This window comes from Ictidomys tridecemlineatus, chromosome 8 (genome assembly GCF_052094955.1).
Source record: "Ictidomys tridecemlineatus isolate mIctTri1 chromosome 8, mIctTri1.hap1, whole genome shotgun sequence".
In the NCBI taxonomy this organism is placed as follows: Eukaryota; Metazoa; Chordata; class Mammalia; order Rodentia; family Sciuridae; genus Ictidomys; species Ictidomys tridecemlineatus.
Genome location: NC_135484.1, coordinates 71,755,741 through 71,770,729, shown reverse-complemented (window position 1 = coordinate 71,770,729; position 14,989 = coordinate 71,755,741). Strand labels below are relative to the sequence as shown.

Here is a 14,989-nt window from a genome sequence, read left to right as displayed (position 1 = left end):
CTAAGCAACAGTAGATATGTTGCCAGAAGCTTGGTCCTTGTGCCTGATGCCAATCCAATAATGAGGATACAGTTTTGATAAAAAGGAAAAAGAAGGTTTACTGCTTTGCTAAAAAAGGAGAAACACAGAAGACTCCTGTCCCAAAGGCTGTGATTCTGCCCATCAGCAGGAATAGGGGGGTTTTAAAGAGGTGTTTCAGAGAAAATGAGATTAGAGAGGAGAGATTAGGAAGGAGAAGATCAGGGCAATGATCAGGGAGGAGGAGGCTAGGGAAAAGAAGATCAGAGAGGAGAAGATCAGGAAGGAGTCGGTTGGGAAAAAGAAAAAAAAAACATGTAAGTTTCAAAGCCACAAGGAATATAGTCTAAGCATCAAGTGAACCCTGTTACAGGTGTTACAAGTAGAGGATTGGAAATAAAGTCAAGGTGGTGGGGGAGCAGGAAAAGAGAATGATGATGGTCAAGGGAGAGAGAGGGAGAGAAAAAAGAAAATGTAAGTGTTGCAGATACCAATTAATAAAATCCAGCTGTAAATCATGATTAAATGTATTACAAGTTTTACGTAAAGTTATTAGAAGCCATTATTCTAGATATTCAATCTGCCCAACTTTATTATCAATTATAGACACTAATCTTTTTTTAATTTTAGGCACTAATTTTTACCATCTGAAAGCTGAAAAACAGATTGAAAAAGAGCTTTGAAGATAAAGAACTGTAACTTTATCATGGGTTTTTCTTTCTTTTTGTTGCAATCTTGGGGTCCAACCCAGGGCCTGGGGAATGCTGGGCAAGTACTCCACTGCTGGGCTACAGTTCCACCAGCCTTTGTTGTGGTCTTCTAATAATCTCCAATCTAGTATTACATCTATTATGGATGCTGTTGAAACGCAAGTCTTGCCAGAACTGCAGTTTAAAGTTCTGCCAAGTTACTGAATGAGCTTTGACAAGTCCTTTAGCCTCCGAGTCTCAGTTTCCTCTCCTGTAAAATGGGGATAAAATACAGCACCTATTCTTTAGGGTTGTTCTTTCAAATGAGATTTAAGAAACAGTTCTTGGGGTGTGTTTGATAACTGAAGGGCACAATTGTCTTGTGTGTTAGCGCTGTGGAGGAAAAAACGAAAGATTTCTCTCAACGCACAGCTAGCAAAATAAACCATACATTACAGAGCTGTTTCACTTTCTCCCTTTGAGATCCAAAGTCATTCTTTTGTTGCCTTTCAAGCGTCAGGCACAATGTTGTGATCCCAAAGTATCACAGTCCTTCAAGTATGAAAGCAGTAAAATATCCAAAGTCTATTTATGGAGAACTTTCTATATATTAAGGAATCAGTTTAATCAACAAAACCTCCTTTAATTCTTATTTTGGTCACCAGCGCTAATACGCAGCAAACGGAGTGAATGATATTTTTAGTGTTCTTCTAAAATTTTTTTTAATGATAATGCTCTTAATGTTGGGCTTGAAATAAAACGAATACTTGACAAGGTCAGTAGATGAGAAAGCACCAGTGGCCTTGATATTTTCTAATTCCTCCTTTGCCCTGTTCTGTCCCCCGTCCCCACCCCCACCCAATTCGCCCAGACCTCTCAGCACGACCATCGCCTAGCAGGGCGACGCGAGGAGAGGGGGAAAGGGGGGAGGTGGGGCCGAAACCTAACTTCATTGTTCGCGGTACTGACTCTACCCGAAAAAGCCCGTTGGCAGCGCCTGCGCACTGCGCGCTCTTTGTGCCGGGCTGCAGCAAGCGGCTTGTTTGTGTGTCTCTCTCCCAGAAGCTGTGGAGGCGGGGCCTGAGAGGCGTGGCCTGCCCCATCGAATTCGGATTGGATTCCCGCAGGGAGGTAGGCGGGCACAGGGTGGAGCTTCCGATAACAACACTCGGAAGCCGGGCTGGGGCTATTTGTTGCTGCGCCGTCTCCGCCCGAGTCATAGTCCGCGCTCTTCTGTGGCTCTCTTAGCAGCAGCAGCCGCCGCCGCCGCCCTATGATCACTGCCTTCACTTCCTCTTTCTCTTCCTGCCGAGCTGCCTGCCTCCTAGCGCTATGACTGTCGTCTCTGTCCCGCAGCGGGAGCCGCTCGTCCTGGGCGGCCGTCTTGCCCCGCTTGGCTTTTCCACCCGCGGTTACTTCGGGGCCCTCCCGATGGTGACCGCGGCACCGCCGCCTTTACCTCGGATCCCAGACCCCCGGGCACTGCCTCCAACCCTCTTCCTCCCTCACTTCCTAGGGGGAGACGGCCCCTGTCTGACTCCCCAGCCTCGCGCTCCAGCAGTTCTGCCCAATGGTAGCCTGGCCGCTGCGGGAGGCACCCCGCGGGCAGCGCCGAAGAAGCGGCGAAAAAAAAAGGTGCGGGCCAGCCCGGCGGGGCAGCTACCCAGTCGCTTCCATCAGTACCAGCAGCACCGGCCGAACCTGGAGGGCGGCCAGAGCCCGGCGACTGGCCGGAGCGGAGCGCAGGAGGTCCCGGGCCAGGCCACCGTCTCGGTCCCGAATCCTGCAGCCGCAACCAGAACTGAGGAAGCGAGCCCCGTCCCTGGGCCGCTGCGGCCCGCGGTACCCGGCCAACCCCCGCTGAGAAAAGAGGTGAGGGCTGCGAAGCGGGTCTGGGGGGCCGTTGGGAGTTTCGGCCCAAGACGGCCACTGGCGGGCTCTCGGGCTGGGGGCTCGGCTGTGAGGGGGTCTGGAGGGTGGGGGCTGGGCGAGGGGCGGCTGTTTACTCGGGAGGGAAGTTTCCGTGACGCCCGCTTGGTTTTGCTGGGGGAAGTGGGGGAAGGGGAGGCATGCGCTGGCGCTGCCGATTGGCTCCCGGGAGTCAGCCAATGAGAGGAGCAGCTGCGCCCCAGCAACAGCCCCGATTTAGAAGGCTGGCGGCGTTCCAGGGGGTTTCGGCGTTCCGGGCTCGCGCGGTGGTGGGGGAGGGCAGGGGCCCGCGGGAGGGCTGACGTCAGCGCGCGCTACGTGCCGAGCGCTCCGGCGCTCATGAAGGTGGCGGGGCTGAGGGGGGGTGGCCGGGGAAGGGGTGGGGCCGGCTTTGGGCTTCTACGGGCTCTAACGCCCTGCGTGGGCGCTGGACCCGGGCTGCAAGCGGCTCGATTTCGTTTGGCTGGCCCTTTGCCGAAGTGTGGGACTCCCAGTCCAATTGAGGCTTTGCTTACCGCGAGTCTGACTTACTACTTTGTGGGACTTTTAAAGTTTCAAAGTTCGCAAGAATGGCATTAGTTCTTATCTTCTTGAAAGAGGTCAATTTTGTGGGCCACTCTTAATGTTGAACTGAGTTTATTGTTCAGCAATTCCCATCGTGTGACATTGAGTAATGGCGGGTAGTTTTACTTGTTCAGAAGTTTTCACTAATATAGTTGAATGACGTTATGTTGACCAAGTGCCGTGCAGTTTGATTTGGATAAAATGTATGAAAATTCATACGGAATTAAATGTCTAAAGTGACTTTTAATCTTAGCAAATTATTATTTCAATGAATCATAGTTACGTGGAAACCTGCTCTTGCCCTTGGTTGGACTGAGATTTGGAGTTCATCTAGCTTATCTAGCTTATGCCCTTGGAAAAAGTTACTAACTTTATCTTCTCAGGTTTCAAGTTGTAAAATACCACGACTGAAAATATTAGCGATAATATAAAAGCCTTTTGTATTTCGTTTGCTGACCAGTAAGATTTCTTTCTTCTGAACGGATATTCAAACGCCCGGGTTTGCTGGGAGTTACTGACATGGAATGTGTTACATTGTACTCTCCTGCTTTGTTTTTGAGTGCTACTTACAGGTGTTGAAAGGACTGTAATCTAATTATACTTTTCCTTGACAATTTTTTACTTTAACCTTTTCCATCACAACTTCCTGGAAGGTCCACTTAAGTTAGGAAATTGATTTGATTGAATGAAACAAGTTCTTGAAATGGTTGTTAAATTAGAAGGAAAGAGGGGGCAGAAAGGAAACATTTTTTTTCCCTCTGACAAACACTTGGAAGAGAGCTATTACAGTTATAGCTAGATGGACCAGAGGTTAGTTTGGATTTTTTTAGACATTTTAGAACTTGCTGATGTTGCATACTGGTTACAGCGGTGATTAATTGCATAATTTTTATTGGCAGACAATAAGGTGTATTTGGACATCCAACTGATAAGTGTAGCCAGTTTAAAAGTATATAATCAAAATAGTGGGCTGAAGACTAGGGGGGAAACATTTTAGAAGAAAATATGTAAAATATGATGTGAATTTTATAAATGATTTTTATTTGAAACTCTATTCACTTTTGTGTTCCTTATCTTTGTAGGTTTTAAAATCAAAGATGGGAAAATCGGAGAAAATTGCCTTTCCCCACGGCCAGCTTGTTCATGGTATACACTTGTGTGAACAACCAAAGATAAACAGACAGAAAAGCAAATATCACTTGCCACTAACCAAGATCACCTCTGCAAAAAGGAATGAAAATAACTTTTGGCAGGATTCTGTTTCGCCTGATAGAATTCAGAAGCAGGAAAAAAAGCCTTTTAAAAATACTGAGAACATTAAAAATATGCATTTGAAGAAATCACCATTTCTAACTGAAGTGAGCCAAAAGGAAAATTATGCTGGGGCAAAGTTTAGTGATCCACCTTCTCCTAGTGTTCTTCCAAAGCCTCCTAGTCACTGGATGGGAAGCACTGTTGAAAATTCCAACCAAAACAGGGAGCTTATGGCAGTACACTTAAAAACGCTCCTCAAAGTTCAAACTTAGATTTCTGATTTCACTATGTGTGTAAAACAGTTTTCCCCAAATCTTTGGACTCTTAAAAAAATTGGTACAGAAATGGAAATTTGCCTTGTTGCAACCTATAGGTTCAAAAGATGAGCTTAAAAAGTTACAAACAGCTTGTATTATATTTTATATTTTGTAAATACTGTATACCATGTATTATGTGTATATTGTTCATACTTGAGAGGTACATTATAGTTTTGTTATGAAAGTTATGTATTTTGACCTGCCAATGTGGTAGGTGTTTTGTATATATACAGTGGAGAAATTTTAAGTGTGTGCTCTAAGGCACATGGAAGACTGATTTATTTGCACAAGGTACTGAGATTTTTTTTTTTTTCCAAGAAACAGCTCTCAAATCTCAAAAGTGAAGATCCAAATGTGAAGTTTACTAATGCACTACTGAAGTTTAAATCTGTGGCACAATCATTGTAAACATGGGTTTTGTCTGTTTTCCCAAAATTGATTTCTGCCTTCTGATCTGTAATTACTGGAAAACTATTCCCATTTTTGCCAAACTTAATTTCTGAGTTTTGGTACATAAGCCATTATTCAAATTTAAAATGACTCTAATTTTAATGCCAACAAAATTGGTTGTAATCAAATTTCAAAGTAATAATAATAATTTGGCCCCCCCCTTTTAAACTAGTCTTGGTTCTTTATGTGTGACTGTTAATGTTTGTGTGAGATTATTTTGTGATTGGATTTTAACTTTCCTCTTTGACTTTATGCTCATTATCCTACAAAATTTTAGAATTTAATAGTAATTTAAGACTTCTACCTCTGAGGAAGATTTACCCATCTACACATCTCACTAGAGGAAATGAGTATGTTAGTAAGTATATAACTTAGAATATAGTTTTATGTGTGCGTTTTTTTTTTGTATTGGAGAGTTTACCTGGGGATACTTTACCACTTTACCCCATCCCTTCTCCCCTTTTTAAAAAAGTTTTGAGATAGCAGGGTCCTAAGCAACAAAGTGAGACTGAGTTGTTGAGGATAGTTTCAAATTTGCAATTCTCCCTCATACTCCTGAGTCTGAAATTATAGGTATGTGAGAGGTTTTATAAAGTACCATTCGACTTAATTGCAATGTTTTTCAGTGAAAATAACATAATTGGCTTACTAGATTTTGGATTGGTTTTTTTGAACCAAAATAAGTATTGATGTTAAGATTATTAGATGGAGAAAAATCTAAATCCTAAAGCTTGCTTGAGGATAAATACGGCTGTGCTTGTACTTTGTCAAAAGTAGAGACTTGGAACCTTGTTTCCTTCCAATAATGTGTGTGAGTGCATGTGTGTATATTTCCAACTGAGAAATTCGAAAAATGCGACTCTCCCTTATGGGTTTTAGTTAATCTCAACAAAAAGGAAGTTTTTCTAAGTGGGTAGTAATTAAACATGAAAAGGAAAAAAAGGAGCTAAAAGGGTACATGAAAGCCTCAGCAATAGTAAGGCACTAAGCAACTCACTGAGGCCCTGTCTCTAAATAAAATACAAAAAAGAAATAGGGCTGCGGATGTAGCTCAGTGGTTAAGTTACCCCTGAGTTCAATCCCAGGTAACAGGAAAAAAAAGTACATGGTTCCTGAAAAATGGTATAGATGAGGAAAGTGTTTCTTGGGAGTGTCTTATATGTATATATCCTTTGGTTCATACAAGAAGGGAGGGAAGAGATTTCTGGCTGCATAAAGGGTGGAGGTAGTAGTATAGCCATAACTTTAGAATAATTTCCTAAGCAGTGCTGGGAGGGTATGATAACTCTTAGGCTGTCACCACAAAATCTGAGAAATAGCCATAGATCTGTATCAGAACCTAGCACATGTGTCATTTGCCACTGGCTGTAACATTTTATATGCAAAGAGATTAGCTATACACAAAATTACATATACCTGGCTTTTAAAAATGCATTTAGAGAAACAGGTGATTAAAGTAATGAAAATAGTGAACCTGGTAATAAGACTTCCTGAAAGCAATAAGTTAACACTTGATTAAAATTTTGAAAAGAATGGCTTAAGGTTGCTGACTAAGATACTTTAAGATAAAGCATTAAAGTAGGTCTTAAACTTTGAGCAAAATCAGTTGAGTTGCATTGTAGATATATTCAGTGACAATGTATTGGTGAATTTAAAAGTTAAATAGTTTTTGGTGTAAAATGCTCTATAGTGGCCCATTATTTTCAGGCACTTGGATTTTTCTCTTGATAGAATGAATGCCTTAACATTTCTTCCCATGTTTTTGCAATTTTGTTTGGTTTTGTGGGTATGTAAAGTGAAGGATGTGTCGCCAGCTTCAGAACTAAATTTATATTAGTGTCTCCCGTAAAGGGGTTCAATTGCAATGAAGTGAAAAGTTTATATGAGAATAAAAATTGTTAAATTCAGGGGCACGTAGGTATAGAAAAAATAGCAGTATGGTTAGTAATTTAATGAAGTTTCTAGATAATTTTATACTGAATTTATTCAAATCATTGATTTAGTGGTATTATGGAAAGAGCTTTTTATTTGCATTAATTTTGGTACCAAGCATTGTTAAGTATCTCCTTGTAGGTAGATAAAGGAAAAGGTAGTAAAAGATCAAAGTATATTCTTTTTTTAAATAAATATTTTTTTTAAAGAGAGAGAATTTTTTTTAATATTTATTTTTTAGTTATTGGCGGACACAACATCTTTGTTTGTATGTGGTGCTGAGAATCAAACCTGGGCCGCACGCATGCCAGGCAAGCGCGCTACCGCTTGAGCCACATCCCCAGCCCTCAAAGTATATTCTTAAAAGAAGTAGTTCTTTACAAGGTACTTCTTATTGCAAATTTTAGGTTGTTTTATATAGTTTATAAATGAAAACAGCATTCAGGTTTTGGGCATGGTAATTTGTAACCCTTTGCTTCCCTTTATTTGAATGTAAAGCTAGCATGTTGTATAATTACGGAATTTGAGTTGAATCCCAGCATTCCATGCTTGAGGAAAATAATTTGAATTTTGTCTAGTACTTGACTTCAAACTTTTCTTGCTCTTATCTTTACCTCTTTGTTGAAAAGACTGAGCTCAACTTGTAATGTTGAGAGGGAAGAAAACAAAGACACCCATCCAGTGTTTCTGCCTCTTAGCACCAGGGCCCAGAATGGACCTGGGAAAGAGGGCACAGTTGGTATAAACTTGGTGAGAGGGTAGAATGAGTACTGTGCATTGCTCTGGCTACAGTGGATTGGCTAGGTTCTTTTATGTCCAGTCACCTCCAGCAAGTTCTCATGTAAAAACATAAAAGTGTTTTTAGATGTCTGAAAGAAGACCTTGGGCCATTATAACTCAAAGCCACCCACCCCTGCCTTATTCCTAATTATTCCAGAAGTAGTGCTGGAGAGAAGCCTAATTAAGTGGTTTGAGTTTACCAAGAGGGGGAGCTGGTTTTGTAACTAAGAGCTAAAAGGTGACAAGGGAAGACAAATTTTGTAGACTTTTTAAGCATTAGGGCCCAGGAGAGAAAGGGAAAGGAAATTGAGACTGAAATTCTGCTCACAGATAAAAGTTGTCCTTAAATAGGTGGAAAAGTTTTTTTTTTCTTTTGTGGTGGTGGGGTTCAAACGCAGGGCCTTGACCCTGCTAGGCATGTGATCTAACACTGGCTTTGTCCGCAGCCCTGGAAACTTAGAAGTTCAGATCATAGTTAAGAAAATTCTTTAAACTTTTAGTCACCAATTTTACCTTTTTCTAATGACATTATAAGAACTAATGGGTTGGTTTGGGTGAATTGACATTTCCCAAATATCTGAAAATGACACATTCACAGGTTTAATAGGTTTTGTACTTGATTATAGAGTTCTTGCAGTTTGGATGATAAACTGCCTTAAACCATCCCTTTCCCTTGTTTGCCATTTGTCCAGCAGAATGTCTGCAATTCAGTGTGAGGATTTATTGTAAAGTATGTTCAGGAGATGAAAGGATAAATAAAAGTGAAAGTTCACTGCAGGTAGTGTAGGGAGAAAAAAGTGACTAAAATACTGCATTTTTCTCTCCTACAACTACAAATACCTAAAGAGGTAAAAAAAAAAATTGTTTCTCCTAGGAAGTAGTGATTAATTCTGGTAACTAGGAATTTTCTCTTTGGGAATCTGACCCCTTAAAAATAGTATTGAGTTGGGCCTTAAAATAGTCAATAGTGAAATAAAAACCTAACAAGATTAGCATAAAAGAAAAGAATTCATTACTACTATGCCAGCATTGCAGAAGACACTTAAAAGAATTTTACACATAGAAGATTTAAAACAAACAAGATATCTTGCATAAGAATAAATTAATTAGAAGTGTGGATGAGTATGTAACAATTAGGATAGAACAAACATTAAATGTAAATCAAAATGACAAAAAATAGCACATTTTCTATAATAACACTGAATATTAAAAGAAAAAAGTCAATAGTATTTGACACAGAAGAGGAAAATATAGAGGTAAAAGTGAGTAGATAATGTAAAAAAGATGTAGAATGTCCAGCAGCTCAAGCAGAGAAAAATTAAGTGTCTTTCAAAGGTATATTGGGTTAAGAACACAGGCCCTTGAACGACATGTTTTTTTTTGTTGTTTTTATAAAGAGGGAGGGAGAGAGAGAAAGAAAGAAAGAGAATTTTAATACTTATTTTTTAGTTTTTGGCGGACACAACATCTTTGTTTGTATGTGGTGAACCCGGGCCACACACATGCCAGGCGAGCGTGCTACCGCTTGAGCCACATCCCAGCCCTTGAACAACATGTTGAAGAGCTTCAGCTTTATTATGTAAGCATGGCAGAATCATCAGATTTGAAGAAAGGAATGAGATTCTTCAAAAACAAAATTGTTATGAAAAGGTGGGAAAGGGAACAAAACAGGAAGACCACTTGAACATAAATATTTTAATAGCTCAAAAGAGAAAAGGGCATTTAGAACATTGTCAGAGGGAATGTAAAGACAGCTTGTTTTGGAGCATTGGAATGAAGGGTGAGGAAAGAAGCCTTTTTAGGTCTAGTGACTAGACAAATTACAAAGTAGGGACCTGGGCCGGTGGATTGGAATTATACAGGAAGATAATTTTGATTTGGTTTGTTGAACTTTTTGGATGTCCTGTAGGTGATGCATGTGGAAAGGCATAGCAAATAGAAGATAGGTCAGACCTAGAGATACAGCTTAGGTAAATAGTGCACAGAAACAATAATCATAACATTAAAATGGAACTGAAATATGCCTTCCCATATCCTATTTTCTCTCATAAGGCTTAATGTGTTTCCTGGTACTCTTCATCCTCTTCACTTCCTGTGGCAACTTCAACTATGGTAGTCAATTAGTTGTTGAATTGGAATGTATTATGAAACAGTTTTACACAGGGATTGGTTCTTTACCTACCTGTAAAAGTGACTATTAATAGACCTAATTTAAGTTTTAAATTTGATAGCAACTACCTGTTGGTGAAAAGGAGCAACAATGTCACCTTCCTTTTCTGTAGTCAAAGATAACATTTTATTTATTTATTTATTTATTTATTTATTTATTTATTTATTTATTTATTTATAAAGAGAGAGGGAGAGAGAGAGAGGAGAGAGAGAGAAAGAGAATTTTTTAATATTTATTTTAAACAACATCTTTGTTTGTACGTGGTGCTGAGGATCCAACCCAGGCCGCATTCCAGGCGACCGCGCTACCGCTTGAGCCACATCCCCAGCCCCCAAAGATAACATTTTAAACCACCAACCCAGTATGCCTTGCTGAGGTTTCTTTTTAGGTACTGGAGATTGAGCTACATCCCTGCTGGGTTCAATGCCTGGGACACTCTCCCCCCCTCCCTCCGAAAAAAAGTGGTGAAGCAGGTATCCTTGGTCATAAACTTAGTGACATCCACTCCTTCATCTTCCATGCTAAGGCTGGTGCTGCCCTCAGTGATGACTTTTGTCAGGCTCATTTTCTGTCCTGACAGTGAATTTAGGTACAGCAATAGGACGGTGACATTATGGCCTTCAAAGAGTAGGAGCCCCTGGATCACCAGCCCCAGTAATACCTTTTTTTTTTTTTTTTTTTTTAGTACCCTGGGGATTGAATCCAGGGGTGCTTAACAACTAAGCCACATTCCCAGACCTTTTTATTTTTTATTTTGAGACTGGGTGTCACTAAGTTGCTGAGGCTGCCCTTGAATTTGCAATCCTCTTGCCTCCTGAGTTGTTGGGATTATAGGCCTGCATCACCATGCCTGGCTCCCAGTGAGATCATGAGAGGAAAAGAGAGGCGCCTCTGCTGCTGTGGAATCCCTGCTTTAACTCAGTCATCAAACACACTGAGAACCACCGTCCCCTCCTCCCAGTTTCTATCTCAGATCTTCTGAATAAGGGAAGGGATTAGGGAATCTACTCTTTTAGGTACCATCAATAAAGTCCACTGCACCCATCTCCCTGTGCTCCCCTGAAAAGAGTTGGGATGATCTGCTTGTTGAACCTAACCCCTTTTCTTTAAATCTCTTGGATTAAATAGTCTGGAATTAATCTTGACAGTTTTCAAATTTGTTACTTTTCATATCTTTGTAATTATCTTGAGGTTCTAAATTAAATATATTAAAATGTATGTAAGTAATGTTCCCAACACCCAGGAATTGTATTGGCCAAATTTAAGTTGGAATTAAAAATACCCCAGGGCTGGGGTTGTGGCTCAGTGGTAGAGAGCTTGCCTAGCATGCACGAGGCACTGGGTTTGATCCTCAGCACCACATAATTGTAAAATAAAGATATTGTGTTCACATAAAAAAACCCCAAATTTTATTACAATTTAGCATTTACAAAAGGTGTACATTTACTGAGGGTTCACTGTTAATATTTTAGAATTATTTTCCCAAGCAGAGTTTATAATAATGTGTCTAGAACTGGCTACACAAATTTAGAATTCATTAGAGGACTAGTTTTTCATAGATTATGTGGCATTAATTATAGTTTTTGAATTAAGTAATGGTAGAAATGGACAAATTGGAGAACTGGTAGCATGTACATGGGTAATTTTTTTAAATTAGATGCACATTTGTCAAAGAAGCCACTATGTGAGTGTGGCTTTCTGGTTATAAAGGTACCGGGAGTGGTTCTTGAGTTACAGTGGTTCCACTTAACCATTTTCAACTTTACAATGGTGTGAAAATGATTTGTAGTCTATAAAGACTAGATTTGGAGTTTTGAAATTTGATCTTGGGCTAGTGATAGTAGTAAGATGCTTGTGATGCTAGGCAATGATAATGAGCCACAGCTTCCAGTCAGCCAACAGATCTTGAGGGGAAACAACTAAGGCTGTTCACATAATTGGGAGGTTACCTATGTTAAATGCATTTTCAACGTACAATGGGTTTGTCATGTCATCCCCATCACTATCGAGAAGCATCTGTGGATACTGATCACATTCCTCATAGCTGGTTTTATATATATAGTTTCTCATAATTATGGAGTAATGCTCTAAAATTAGAGCTTGTTAATCTGACTAGTTGTCAAGTCTGAATTATAGCTGTACTCCTGACAGGCTAAAATCTTGGAAAAGGATAGCAGTTACAACACGTTTTCCTTTTTTTTTTTTTTTTTTTTAAGCAAAATAAGCTAAATGTTTTTTTTTCTTTTTCATTTCATTGTTTTTCTTTAAATAACAAGCTGTTTTTTTTCCTTTTAATAAACATTTTGATGCTTTTTGGTTATTTCCAGCATGCAAATGTTTAAATTAAACCCCAAATTTTCTAACAGTAAAGATCTTTTTTTTTTTTTTAAAGAGAGAGTGAGAGAGGAGGAGAGAGAGAGAGAATTTTAATATTTTTTAGTTATCAGCGGACACAACATCTTTGTTTTTTTTGTATGTGGTGCTGAGGATCAAACCCGGGCCGCACGCATGCCAGACGAGCACACTACCGCTTGAACCACATCCCCAGCCCAGTAAAGATCTTTATAAACAGGAAGATTTTTATTATGATACTTTTTACTTGGCAACATGGAATAATAGAGGGCTTTGATTCAAAACCTTTGATAGAGTACAACTGGGGGGATTTTTCTGATATAAAACAAAGGCTCACAATCATCCCTTCCAAAGTTGAACAGAATTAACCTTATTTTTCAAATAAACATTTACTACTCTCAAATTTTAGAAGGGATTGATATCAAAGATAGGATATCAATCTTTGATAGGCCAATCTTTCAAGGCTTTAGAGTTGTTATGCATTTATGCAGTTTACTTAACCCCATGTATACTTCTTAAATTCCTGTAATTGTTTGATGTCTTGAGACCAAATCTTGAATTTCAAGAATAAAACAGTGATGTTTATGAAAGCTGTTCAACCAAGGTCTTCTGACTGCTCTTTAGCTAATTTAGAATACCCAATTATGAACATTCCATTTTTTAAAACTATGTGTTGAACTCGAAATAATTGGGATAGATGGAGAGATATGTGATAAGGCAAGTATAGTTTACTGTTACAGAATTTAGATAGTGTTGGGTGTTGACCATAAAATTCCCACTGAAGCATTTTATAATAAAATATTGAAGAAAACAAAATTGGAGAAAACTAAGGCTGCTTTACCTAGTTACTCCACTATTATAATTCTAAAGTTCATTTACAAGTAGCATGCAGAACAAATCATCTTTTGTGTTTGTAAATTCCCAATCTCCTTAATGTTTTTCTTTGCACTTTCAAGTATGTTGGTTAGTTGGTTATGTCTAAAACAACAGAACAACTCTAGCGAATGGCTGAAATACCAAAGCTATTAAGAACATAAAGACAAATTAGAGAAAGATTAGAAAAAGTATTAGTTTTGAAAATGTGACAGATGATATTTAATGTTAATGTTGATAAGCATTAATGCTTGAAGAACCTTTGAGGGAGTATAAAGATATAGATGGGGATTATAAAGATTCTGAAAGGGATTTATAGTTTTCCATGGTTTGAGAAGAAAGCTAAAGATATTAAAGTGGAACTGAAAGCAGGGAAGAGATAAGAATATGGGTTTATGAAATGTACGTCTCTAAAGCAATAGTAGCACTTAAGTGACTAGAGGGCAAGGCAATGAGCAACATTTGATTGTTCCCTACTCTTTAAGTCTTTGTTTTGTGAGATCCTGTCTATATTGCCAGACTGGACTTAAAATTATAACTCCTGATAACTTCTACCTATGCCTCCTAAGTAGCAGGAATTAAAGGCACTGCAATTGGGCAAACCAACGACAACAACAACAAAAATCAAACTTTTTTTTTTTTTTCTTTGCTGTGATGGAAATCCAATCCAGGACCTCATGCATGCTGAGCAAATGCTGTAACGCTAAGGTACACTCTCAGCTCATTAGAGCCTTTAATGCTGAAGTAATACCATTAGAGCTAATGGAAAACTCCAAGTGTTGTTTGAAATTATTCCCTAAATGATGTGGTTCCATTTTCTATGAGACATTCATGTAAAATCACAAACTTTTGGTCAAAATAGAGTGGGTATGGTGTTGTCATTAAAAAAAAAAAAAAAAAAAAAAAGAGCACCAATTTGCTGGGTGTGGTAGTACATGCTTGTAATCCCAGTGGCTTGGGAGTTAAGGCAGGAGGATCTCAAGTTCAAAGCCAGCCTCACCAATTTGGCAAGGTTCTAAAGCAATTTTTCAAGACCCTGTCTCTAAGTATAAAAATGCCCGGGAGGGCTGGGGATGTGGTGCAAGCGGTAGCACGGCTCGGTTGGCATGCACAGGGCGCTGGGTTCGATCCTCAGCACCACATAAAAATAAAGAAAAGATGTTGTGTCCACCAAAAACTAAAAAATAAATATTAAAAATTTCTCTCTCGTTCTCTCTTAAAAAAAAAAAAAAAAGGCTGGGAATGTGGCTCTAAGTATAAAAATGGGCCAGGAATGTGGCTCCGGGTGTTCATCCTGGTTAAAAAAAAAAAAAAAAAGCCAAATTGAATTAGTCACAAGCAGTGCAAGAAATCTGCTATGTGCTGGTCACATGTTACTTTAGAATAAAAATTCACCCACCATGGTAAGTGGCATTTAAAACAATCCAATTTAATAGGTTATATGGCAAGAGTAGGGAATCAAAAAATTACTGGAGGCTGGGGTTGTGGCTCAGTGGTAGAGTGCTCGCCTAGCATGCATGAGGTACTGGGTTCGATCCTCAGCACCACATAAATGTAAAATAATGAAATCAGTTTTTCTGCATCATTGAATAAAGAAAGATATTGTGTCCACCTAAAACTAATAAGTAATTATTTTTAAAAATACCGAAAATGGTTAGTAC

The 14,989-nt window shown here is 39.3% G+C and overlaps 1 protein-coding gene across 1 annotated transcript; it reads left to right on the top strand.

Annotated features, from left to right (window-relative positions):
* Window positions 1–1,872: 1,872 nt before the first annotated feature.
* On the top strand, window positions 1,873–5,389 carry Pnrc1 (proline rich nuclear receptor coactivator 1). Its single transcript, XM_005324715.4, has 2 exons — window positions 1,873–2,579; window positions 4,283–5,389. The coding sequence occupies exons 1-2, from the start codon at window positions 2,040–2,042 to the stop codon at window positions 4,724–4,726; spliced, it is 984 nt and encodes a 327-aa protein (XP_005324772.1). The 5' UTR covers window positions 1,873–2,039; the 3' UTR covers window positions 4,727–5,389.
* Window positions 5,390–14,989: the final 9,600 nt, after the last annotated feature.

Coding starts and splice junctions, on each gene's coding strand:
- Pnrc1 (XM_005324715.4), top strand. CDS start 2,040: ATGACTGTCGTCTCTGTCCCGCAGCGGGAGCCGCTCGTCCTGGGCGGC. Junction 2,580..4,282: donor AACCCCCGCTGAGAAAAGAG/GTGAGGGCTGCG, acceptor TTATCTTTGTAG/GTTTTAAAATCAAAGATGGG.